The sequence below is a fragment of the Prionailurus viverrinus genome, chromosome E1 (genome assembly GCF_022837055.1).
Source record: "Prionailurus viverrinus isolate Anna chromosome E1, UM_Priviv_1.0, whole genome shotgun sequence".
Lineage (NCBI taxonomy): Eukaryota > Metazoa > Chordata > Mammalia > Carnivora > Felidae > Prionailurus > Prionailurus viverrinus.
In genome coordinates, this window is record NC_062574.1 from 13,870,940 (window position 1) to 13,883,138 (window position 12,199).

Here is a 12,199-nt window from a genome sequence, read left to right on the forward strand (position 1 = left end):
TGTAGTCACATGATAATCACCTGACTCATCACAGCACCCTCTTGGTTCATCTTCCTGCTTCTAGCCTTGCCTTCCCTCCAAGACATTCCCCTTAATCTAGCCAGTGACCACTCTACAATGCACATCATATCATGATACTCTCCTTTCAGGAGCTCTCCTTTGGCTCACAGAATAAAATCTAAGTTCCTAGACATAGTCCATACATGATTTAGCTTTTTCTTACCTCTCTAGCATGAGCCCTCAACCTTACACACCCTCACACACATATATACATTCAGACACACACTCCACATTCAAGCTCTTATAAACTTTTTTCAGTTCTGCCATACCATCTATCTTTGGATCTAAAACAATCCAGGTCCATAAGAAGATGAGTGAGAATAAAAACAAGAATAAGAATACCTAACATGTAGTGAATGTTTTCTGTAGCCAGGTAATAAGAGATGAGCTTATTCCTTACATTAGCCCTACCCCTGGAGAATGTCTGGCACATATTAAGCCTTGATTAAACAAGGCTTTATTTTTTATGAATAGGCAATAGCCCTTTTCGTCATACTGACTGCTTTTTTGCCTCAAATTCTACTTTTTCATATTAATATTGCAACTCTACCCTTCTGTATTTGTTATAACTTTTTCTCAACACTTTTCTTTTTAAATATACTGAATTACTTTCTTTAATAAAATAAAGATACATAGATTGATCCATTAGTGGGGGTGGGGGGCGGTGGAGGCATGACTCACACTGAGAATCTTTGTTGTTTAATAGTGAAATTTAACTCATTTATATTTATTATATATTACATGTATTCAGACTTCTATTATATTTATTCATGTTCCTTTATGTTCTATCTTTTGCTAGATGTTAATGTTTTATCTTCCTTTATTTTGGAATGTTTTCACTCTAACAGTGATTTTATATCCATGGAATATTACATTTTCATCAAAATATGTCCAGCTATTAGTTCCTTTCATTGACTTCATCTGATATTGGGTGAGCCATTTTAATCTGCAGATTTAAATCTTCAATTAGCTTAAGAACATCAATTATCCACAAACTTAATTCCTGCTCACTATATAAATAATCATTTATTATATAAATAATATATTATATATATTAATAATATATAATATAAATAATGTATTATATAATATATATAATATTATATATATTATATATATAATATTATATATATAATATATATAATATTATATATATTATATATAAATATATATAAATATATTATATATTATATATTTATATATATAATATATATATTTATATATAACATATATATTATATATAAATATATTATATATATAAGTGTATATAATATATATAATATATATATTATAATATAATATAATATATAATAAATAATATATTATATAAATAATATATTATATAAATAATATATAATATAATATATAAATAATATAATAAATAAATAATCATTTATTATAATTTGCTCATCATTTTAGAGTTTCTGTGTTTTCCTCTGAATTATGTGAAAGCTTGCTCTCATTATTAGTAACTGGGTTTTCCACAAAGTAGATTCTTCTCTTTACTGCTTCTAATATCATTTAAAATTCTTTTTAATTTTTGTTAAGTTTATTTATTTTGAGAGAGAGAAAGAGAGACAGAGCAAGCGGGATAGGGAGGAGAGAGAGAGAGAAAGAGAGAGAGAATCCCAAGCAGGCTCTGCACTGTCAGTGCAGAGCCCAATGCAGGGCTTGAACTTATGAACCATGAGATCATGACCTGAGCTGAAGTCAGATGCTCAACCAGCTGAGCCACCCAGGTGCCCCTCATTTAAAATTCTTTTTGGCAGGGGTGCCTGGGTGGCTCAGTCAGTTAAGCATCCAACTTTGGCTCAGGTCATGATTTCACGGTTTGTGAGTTCAAGCCCCACGTCAGGCTCTGTGCTGACAGCTCAGAGCCTGGAGCCTGCTTTGGATTCTGTGTCTCCTTCTCTCTCTGCCCCTCCCCCACTTATGCTCTATCTCTCTCTATCAAAAATAAACAAATGTAGAAAATAAATTTAAAAAATTTTTGGCCATTTTTAGTTTTCTTATGTTCTTTCTTTAATTTACCAGCAACTTTTTCATCTCATTCTGTCACCTTACTTTATCTTTTGTATTTTTTTTCATATGGTTTATTTTTTATGGAAGTTTGCTGAAAATACAAAGTTAATAGGTATATAAATCTGGTTGGCTTTCTGTAGTAAATAATCCTTTCTAAAATTTAGTTAGTCCCTACCTTCTAAATGCTAGGGTATGCCTTTTTAGATGCAGAATCTTTCCTTTCACCAACCTGTGAGGCGTTTTTTTCCTCCCCTACTTCTTTACATCCAAACTTAAAAAAGAAGAAATCGACTCAGACTTGTTATTCATTTCCAATTGTGGATAGATTCTTCTTGGCTACCTTCATAGCACATACAGAAGCTGTCAGAATACACTTCTCAGATTTTAGGCTGGAGAGCTAGTTGTTTTAAGACATCAATTAAATAATCCAGAATCCTACAAAGAATGAGGAAGAAGCTGGGACAGGAGTCACTGCCAGCAGGGGAATGTCACCTCTGCATAATTTCTTCTTTGTGTCTGGTAAAGCTTCTAAAGCTGTAGGGCCAATTTTCTTATGTCTGGTTTTCAATTTGGCCTGGCCATCACTCCAAGTGAGATTAATGATTGTCCAACTTCCTAGCTGGTGTATGGCTTCTCCCTGCCACCCCAGGGTTTTCTATTTGGGAAAGCCACATTTGAGATTGCTCATGGGCTCCCCAGGGGATTGATTTCAAATGCTGCTGACCTACAACAACAAAAGTGGTTCCATGTGGAAAGACCCCTGACTGTTCCAAGGCTCCTGCTCACTTCTAAAGAGTATAGGACTCGGGATGCCTGGGTAGCTCAGGTGGTTAAGCGCCTGACTCTTGATTTCACCTCAGGTCATGATCACAGTTTGTGGGATTGAGCCCTGAGTCAGGCCCTGCACTGACAGCACAGAGCCTACTTGGGATTCTCTCTCTCTCTCCCTCTGCCCTCCCTCTGCTCATACTCTCTCTCTTGCTCTCAAAATCAATAAATAAACATTTAAAGAGTACAGGGCTCCCCCAGAATTCCTAATTTCATATATCCCAATGCTACACTGCTCTGTAAGGAAGGTGAGCTGGGGCTCAACTCTCAATACCATCCACATTCTAGTCCTAACTGCCCCATAGATTATTTTAAAAATAGTCAATATTAAAAAAAATATTCAGGGGCGCCTGGGTGGCGCAGTCGGTTAAGCGTCCGACTTCAGCCAGGTCACGATCTCGCGGTCCGTGAGTTCGAGCCCCACGTCGGGCTCTGGGCTGATGGCTCGGAGCCTGGAGCCTGTTTCCGATTCTGTGTCTCCCTCTCTCTCTGCCCCTCGCCTGTTCATGCTCTGTCTCTCTCTCTGTCCCCAAAATAAATAAACGTTGAAAAAAAATTAAAAAAAAAATATTCAATGTGTGTGGTGTGTTCCTGACATCTTTCTCATGTTTCAGTTCTGAAGCAACATTTCAAATAAGATACAGTATTGGAGTATTGGAAAAAGGGTGTTAGATCCTTGTGTTCAATTGTCATCTTACTCAGAAATCCTACCCAGTTTAGGTCTGATTTCTATTTTTTTTATTAAAATTTTTTTAACATTTATTTATTATTGACAGACAGAGCATGAGCAGGGGAGGGGCAGAGAGAGGAGGAGACACAGAATCCGAAGCAGGCTCCAGGCTCCAGGCTCCAAGCTGTCAGCACAGAGCCTGACGGCTCAAACTCACAAACCACGAGATCACGACTTGAGCTGAAGTCGGACACTTAAGCAACTGAGCCAGGCAGCCACCCCAAGGTCTGATTTTTATTAAGAAAGAAAATAATTTTCTTTTATAGAGAGTCACCTAGTTCAAAATCCTATTTGGAGTTGGTGATCCACATATTACTCCCTCAAAAAATTTGCTCTAGCAATTTAGTTAACTTCTCCCTGCCTTGCAAATATGATTTCTAGCCAAGTGAACCTCCGTAAAGAAAACTGCTTCCTTCCTTCATAAAAAAACCAAGACCGGATGGGTGCTGACAACTCCCTTGTACCACCCCCACACACACCCCTCCCCACAGCACGACTGTGTGCCCCTGCTCCCTCCCATATTTATCTCAAAATTTGGGCAGAAAAAAAAATGTTACTGCTTCTTTCAAATGCCATCAAGGACTTCCAATTAGATTCAACGAATATGGACTGGGAGCTTGACAGGTTCACAGCACTCTGCTAAGCACTAACACTTGGCCTTCTAGGCTTCTCCACCAGCCCACCAGGGGCAGAGATAAATAAGATACAGACTCTCTGTGCTCCCACAGCATCCTGTGCATAATACCTGTGACACATAGTAAAATCCTCTGCTTTTTTCTACTAGACCATAAGCCTTCAGAAAACAGACCACAACTCAGCCATCATTGCATCCCGGCACCTATCACACTCCCCGGTACACAGGGGGTTTTACAAAACATGTTAGTTGAACAAAACAGAAACCAGTCCCAGATCCTGCCCCTGAGGAGAGAGGTACCATGGCTTAGCTGTAAATCAGTGCTCCCGCTGTGACCACTTTCCATCTCAGGGAACCCTGCACACACACACAGATGCTTTGGGATCTATCTTCCCGACTGGATGCACGCCACAAGCAGTGCTCTGGCAAACCCTCTCCCAGGGCGATTTGGAGTTGTATCTCAGCAGAAAGAGCCATCTCTATTTTCCCTTCCAAAATTCTTCAGAGCCACGGTCCCAGCCAGACAGAAAGGCAGGCGGGGGTATGGTCTAGGTGACCTTGAGACTAGGATACCACTCTGACTCCCACAGTTGGCCGGCTGGCATAAACACCTGGTCTCCTTGCTTAGCAACTCAACAGAGCCCCAGGATTCCAGCCAGTCGGTTCCCCACCCCCCCACACACACACACCCAGACCAGACTGGTCAGACTGGTATTTCTGGGTCCCTGCCACTAGAGGCGTGGCCTCCAATGGTGCAGCAGCCCCACCTGAGAATGATCCGAAGGTACTCAATGCCCTCTGCCTCCTCATACTTGACGGACAGGAGCAAGTTCCCCAAGCTGCTGCCAGTACAGTAAAAGTTTAGGTGATCCTAGAAAGAGAAATCAGGTATTAACAGAGTAGGAGACCTTCCAGACACGGCTCCCCCAAATCACCTTTTTTGCCCACAGCAATGAGGAAGAAAGGCAAGGATGTTGTGGCTGCCGTTGATGAGGAGGAGGAGGGGGAGGAGGAGGGGGAGAAGGAGGAGGAGGAGGAGAAAGAGAAAGATCACAGGAGGGGATTCCAACTGTGCAGTCATCGGGATGTGCCAGGCACTAGACTAAGTACTTAACACCCACTGACTCCTTACATCCTGACCACAACCTTATGGGAAGATGACATCATCATGCCCATTTCATAGATATGTAAACCGGTGTCCAGAGAGGCTAAGTAACTGCCCAGGGTCACACAACCAGTAAGGGACAGATCCAGTGTTCAAGCCCACCTTGAACGCTGGAGCTCAAGTTCCCCTCCACAGGACCCCACATCCACTTTCTTGATCCCAGGAGGCAGCTCTTGCTGATTCCGACTATTTGTGGGAATAAAACTAGGAGGAACTCTGGCTCCTCCGCCCATGGGAAGCTGGGAGCTGCTCTGGACAGTGGGCCTCTCTCAGGCTTGGGGAGCCCACCCTAGATCTGCCATATCAGGGTGGGGCCCTGGAATCTGCATTTGAACAAGTTAGGATGGGGGTTCTGATGCAGCTCCCTCCTCCCCGTGAAACTCTGCAAAACTGCCTTAGACTGGAAACTTCCGGAATCTGCCCTTGGGACTTCCGAACCAAGCAAGTCTGAAGAGCAGAATATATTTAAAGAAATGTAACTTTGTCACTTTTAAACAATCAGAGGCTCACAGCACATCACCCTGGGGACCTGCTGGAGTGAGGACACGAGAGATTTGTACTACGTACACGGAAACAAAGACTTCCAAGGTGTGAGAACATACTTTCTCCTTCACCCCCAAACGCTCCCCATCCGGTCACCTCCGTGAACATTTGGTGGGGGTGGTGCCCCCAAGGACCCATCACACTGAGCCTTCCTGACTTCTGCACACCCCCTGTACCCTCGTCCAGGAGCAGAGCCAGTCGGACCTCCCCAGCCAGGACAGCAGGACAGTGGCAGGCCCTAGGAAGGGGGCAGGCCCAGGAAGGAGAAGAGACAGGGAGAAAGGGGCACTGGACGAGGCTGGTCTAGGTGCATTTCCCTGCCTGCACCAGCAGCTATTTCCACCCAGGGGCCCTCAGCCTCACCTTCCCTAGGAAGTGCCTGCGGTAGGCCCTGGCTTCGCCCTTGCACTCGAGCTTATAGCCAAATGTGCTGGGGCTGAGACTGTCCTCTTCCTCCTCCTCACAGATGCTGCTGCCAAGGGAGGTCGGTGTCCCCACGTTCTCCGGGTCTTCGATCCAGTAGCCCCCAAACTGGGGCAGGACAATCAGGGGGTACGGGCCTCCCTTCTCCACAACCTGGAAGCAGAGAGAAAGTCTTGCACTGTGGCCTGCCCTGGCTCTACAGGGGGAGTGAAGGAGTGGGGTGCCAGTGGTGGCACCCCCCCACCTCTGAACTGTTCCACGGTGGAGACCCCTGTATTTGAGGCCTGTGTTTACAGTAACACAAACCCCAAATTTAAGCCCAACAACCTCTCAGCTTCGCCAACCCTGGAGCACCGAAGTTGCAAGGCTGTGATCCGCACCCCAGTCTCAACGTGGCAAAACGGAGGTCACAAAGGTGAAGTTCCAGGCTTGAGGTTCTCTCCCACGTGGGACGGAGCAGGGGCCATCAGCACCCCCCTCCCACCACCAGTCCCATCCCAGAGCTGAGACCCAGCGCAGGCTGCAGTGTGGCCAGGGGGCTCCTACCTCATCAATGCTGGGATATGGGATATAGTCATCCTGCAAGACAAACCAGACAAGGCGCCCGTTAGCCCCAGCAGTGCCCATGAAGTGTGATGGCTGTTTCCATTCCCCTCTCCCGGGTCAGGGGGTGGGGGTTGCCTGGCAGGCTGCACGAGAGCTTTAAGAGCATCAAAGGGAACACCAGATGCAGAACGGCAGAGAGGGAGCTCTGGGAATCCGGCTTCCCTTGAGTGCTTCCCCAAAGTGACAGAACCTGAACGCAAACCTGGCTAGCTGAAGGTGCACTGCACAAAGGCTCTGAACTTCGCGCCTTCCACCCCTTAGGAATGAGGGCAAAAACAGGAGGATGGCTCCTGATTTCACCCAGCCCCGCCTTCAGGCAAGGGAGCTGACTTCCAAGTGACGAGCTTCCCTGGGCCTTGGGAAAGGAAACTGCAGCGGAGGAGCAGAGCCTGGAGCCCAGAGCCTGATACCCCTAAATGCCATGTGCGGTTCTTTTGCAGGAGCAGGTACAGAAGATCAAGGCTGAGCCACAAGCCGTAGGTCTCTCTGAAGGCCTCCATCCCCACCCCCTAAAGCTGCCCTATAGGCATCAAGCTAAGGCCCCCTTACTATCCACCGTGCCCAGTCAACACAGGCGCAGCCACTTAAGTAGCTCTTGGTGGAAGTCAGGTGGACGATGGCAGACCCCAGCACGCCAGCTGTTCCCTCATCGGGCCCACAGGGCTGCCGCCTCATCCACACAGCCCACCTTGTTCTTCTGGGGTCCCGGCTTCTGCTCTTCAAGCTTGATCCCCTATGGCAACACGGAAAAGAGGATTCATGAAAAAGCAAAGGTCACATAAAAGGGGCCAAATGGAGGGTTCGCTTGAGATTCGCAAGCCCCTGCCTTGATGGGGTTGGTAATAATAGCTACAGCTGATTGTGCCCGGTCCTTACACATCACACACCTTGTCACACTCAGTCCCCACAGCAGCTCCAAGTAAGGCAGTAGGGCAGGCAACTAAGAGCACAGGCTCGAGCTAGATCACCAGGGTTCAAATCCCAACACTGCCACTTAGGACCTTGGGCAAGTCACAAAACCTCTGTGGCACAGTGCTCCCTTCTGTAGAACCCAAACGGTAATAGCAGCTACCAGTGTGGTAAAGGTTAAATGTTGATGATGTTGGTTAAGCCCTTGAAAGAGTGACTGGTTTGGCTACAGATAATTATTACCATCATTCCCAGGGAGCAATATCATGCCGGCACTGAAATCTCTCTGCCAGGCTCTTAGGACCAGTAGGTACGGGGCAAGGACGGGAACCCACGTCCGAATGGTGTCAAAGCCAGCACTCTGGACCTGGTGCCCCCACAGCTGCCCTCCCTCCTTGGGGGGCAGACCCACAGGTGACAGGCAGGGGGCCTGGCGCTCATTCATTTCTGGGAAGCAGTGCCTTGTCCTGTGGTCCTATGGTCCAGATCTGACTTCACTGGGTTTTTTCAAGACAGGAGCACATAGTTAAATTAGACTGTTTGAATAAATTGAGTAAGGGAATGAGAAGGTGGGATAACCAGGACAAACAGATCCCCTCTGGAGAGAAGACCATCCTAATCAGAACATAATGCATGGGGATTTTAAGCTTCCTCAGCGCGCCCTCCCACAGTTGTCTCCTTTGAAGCCCTCAGCATCTTTATACCAAAGGGAAACTGAGGCACAGAGAGGCGGCTGCTTCTGCTGCTGCACAGCTACTGAGTGGCAAGGCCTGGATTTGAAGCCAGGCTGTCTGTCTAAGTGCACAATCATATCCCATAGGCCTTGGAGCCCAGGGCTCCCGCTCACTGGCTGGATTTAGACTTCGGCTTCTCCGGACTTCTCTGGGCTGAGTCACCCTGCAGCATTGCTCAGGAGGGTGTGGGAGGACCCCTCCCACCGGACAGGTGCTCCTCTCCCCACACAGGGAGAAAACCACCTGGGTGGCCCTGCAGACCCTGTCCAGGGAGGCAAACTGGGCAGATGGGGAGGGGGGTGATGTCAGAAGTTTGTTTTGTTTGTCCTGCATTAGTCACCCCTACCTGGGAACAGCCCCTGGGCAGGAAAGCAAACCTCCTCCCCACTCCTCCCCTCCCCGATGACACAGAGCCATCACCCAGCTCTGGGCCCTCTCCTCTCCTTTCCACGGATCTGTCTTTGCAATCAGTATTATCATTAACCCCCCTTTTTCCTCACCATGAAGAAATCAAGGATCAGACAGGTAGAGTGACTTGACCAAGGACACTCAGCTACACAGTGCCAGGGTTAAAACTTGAACCCAGGACAAAATGGACCTCAGTCTCGGTTGCTTCATAGGGATTGTGCCCTTCTTCCAATTCCTCCACTGTCGGGGGATGGCGGGGGATGGAGGGGAGGTCAGGAGTCCCAGATCTGAGTTCCAGCTCTCCATGACTCGCAGAGTGCCCTGGGCACTGACTGCTCTGAAAGTCAGTCTCCACAACCACAGCGTGAGAAGAGGTGGCCCACGCCCAAGGACAGGATCTGGCCACACCACACCACCTGCTTCGCTCCCACTATTTCCCCATATATGAGTTTTGTACATACAGAAGAGCTGGAAAGTGTGGGCCCCTTGGAGGCCGGGGCCCAGTGGGCAGGGACCTAAACCCCAGGCAGTTGGATTTCAGCCCCTGGCCGTCTCAACGGAGATGGAACAGGCAAGCCCTCGGGTGTCTGCTGCCACAAACGTACAGAGCATAAAAACCAAACCCCTGCCCTCAGGAGGGTCCCAATCTAGTTGAGAAGTCAAGCCCAGCAGCCTGGACACAGAGAAGGCAGACCAGCAGGAGGCCAGTTAAGTAGGGCTGAATTATGTACTGGGAGAGCCCTTTGCAGGGGAGGCGGGGGTCTCCAGCTGGGGGTAAGGGATGGATGGGTGGATTGTGGGATCAAACGAAGAGAAGGCAGGGGGAGCTGCAAATCCCCTGCCAGCTTCCCAGAGTGTCAGGATCTCATGGGCTCTGGTGAAAATCCCAGCTTTATGCCAGGCAGCAGAGCACATAGCTATACACGGTCTCCCACCCCTCGCTGCCAAGGCACACGCCACCCCTGTTTCCACAACCCGACTGTAAGTCCCTAAATGTATGTAAAATCGGTCTGCAGTCCACACACTGCTGGAGGATCTTAGTAACTTCTGGGTGATAATGACACAACCACTACAATACTTCTCCCTCAAACGGTCCCTCCCCTTCCCCATCATTAGGGAGACCTGGCTTTCCTGTGAGCACCTCAGTGTCTCCACCTGCATCGCAGGACCGCAGTGGCACCCTAACTGCCTCTCCTCCAGAGCTTCCACACCATTACCATGGAATCTTTCCCTGAACCTGTAGCATCTACTCAGGGTAGAAAGCATCATAACATAATGGCTAAGCCTTCTGACTCTGAAGCTACTTACTACCCACAACCCTTGAGTGCTTTAAGTAAGATCTCTGTGCCTCAGTTTTCCCACCTGTGAAAAGAAGATAATGATAATAATACAGCTGCTTCCTGCAGACTTTTCAGGAAGAAATGAGCTAAGACTTGTTACTGTCTGAGCCGAGAAAAGTGCTTAAAACACATGTGCTACCGGGGCGCTTGGGTGGCTCAGTTGGTTAAGCATCTGACTGCGGCTCAGGTCATGATCTCATGGCTCGTTTGTGAGTTCTAAGCCCCACATCGGACGCTTTGCTGTCAGCACAGAGCCCTCTTTGGATTCTCTGTTGCCCTCCCTGCCCCTCCCCCACTAGTGCTGGCTCTCAAAAATAAATTTTTTTTAACTTTAGGGGTCCCAGAGTGACTCAGTCGGTTAAGCGACCTACTTAGGCTCAGGTCATGATCTTGTGGTTCGTGGGTTCGAGCCCCACATCGGGCTCTGTGCTAATAGCTCAGAGCCTGGATCCTGTTTCTGATTCTGTGTCTCCCTCTCTCTCTGCCCCTTCCCTGTTCATGCTCTGTTCATGCTCTCTCTGTCTCTCAAAAATAAACATTAAAAAAAAATTTTTTTTAATTTTTAAATACATGTGCTATTGTCAGCGTCTTCTTCCCACCCATATCAGTTAAGCCTTCTGGACGTCCCCCCAAATTCCCCAGGGCACCAGTTCTTACCTGTGAGCCCTGGCCCCTTGGTGAGGAATAATTATAAAGTGCCCCCCCAAATCCATTTTGAACACTGATTTTTATGCAATGCTTATCAAGTATTTACATACATTATTTCATTTCATCCCAACAACCGTGTGAGTGGGTATTTCTGTTATTATTTATAAGGGCTGTGGCATGATTTATAACAACAAACATTCTGGTCTTCACCCATTCCTGGCACAGAACTCCTACAGCCTGTTGAATCTCGTAAGTGACGGGAGCAATGGGAGCATTCAGGAGCATCTTTTGCTACAATATTTGGTCTTTTGTCCTTGGTTCCTGAAACAGCTCCAGAGCCATAAAGGTGAAAGCAAGAAGGTTATTTATAAGTTTGTTAATGAGGTTGACTTTTGGGACACCCCTAAGGATGGAGCTGGTTGCCAGGGGAACCAACCACCACTAGAGGCTCCAAACCTTCAGTCCCACCTCCCCAACCTCGCAGGAGGGAAGAGGGGCTGGAGGCTGAATCAATCTCCAGTGGCCAATGGTTTAATCGATCATGCCTAAGTAATAAAGCCTCTATAAAAAACCCAAATGATGGGTTCGGGGAGCTTCCGGGTTGGTGAGTACATGGCCGCGCTGGGAGAGTGATACATCCAGAGGACACAGAAGCTCTTCCCGGCCTTCCCGCATACCTTGCCCTCCACAACTCTTCCATCGGGCTGTTCCTGAGTTATATCCCTTTATAATCAATTGATAATCTAGTAAGTAAACTGTTCTGAGTTCTCTGAGCCACTCTAGCAAATGAATAGAACCTGAGCAGGGAATCATGGGACCATCAAATTCATAGCCTGTTGGTCAGAAGCACAGGTGACAACAGACTCGTGGCCGGCATCTGAAGCGGGCAGGCGGCAGGCTTGCGGGGCAGAGCCCATACCCTGTGGGATCTGACGCTCTCTCTGGGAGACAGTGTCAGAATGGAGCTGAACTGCAGGACACCAAGCTGGTGTCACAGAATTGTTCGGTGGGGGGAAAACAACCACACATTTGGTGTCAGAGGGAGGTGAAAACAGTGCTGTGAACAGATAGAAAACAGGAGCCGGAAGGCTCAGAAAAAGGAAGGAACTTGTGCTAGCAAGTGTTAGGTGCAGGGTTTGACCTCGGGTG

General features: G+C 47.4%; 1 protein-coding gene across 5 annotated transcripts in view; it reads right to left on the reverse strand.

The window, feature by feature from the left end:
• Positions 1–12,199, reverse strand: part of RAP1GAP2 (RAP1 GTPase activating protein 2) — a 192,707-nt gene that overhangs the window by 51,594 nt on the left and 128,914 nt on the right. For all 5 annotated transcript variants that reach the window (XR_007146870.1, XM_047832813.1, XM_047832814.1 and 2 more), the window contains 4 exons: positions 7,700–7,744; positions 6,952–6,984; positions 6,346–6,558; positions 5,042–5,145 (listed from right to left, as the gene is read on the reverse strand). Coding sequence is in view for 4 of the 5 variants with exons in the window: in XM_047832813.1 (XP_047688769.1) it covers positions 5,042–5,145; positions 6,346–6,558; positions 6,952–6,984; positions 7,700–7,744 (395 nt within the window). In the remaining variant the exon portion in view is untranslated. The remainder of the gene's footprint in view (positions 1–5,041; positions 5,146–6,345; positions 6,559–6,951; positions 6,985–7,699; positions 7,745–12,199) is intronic.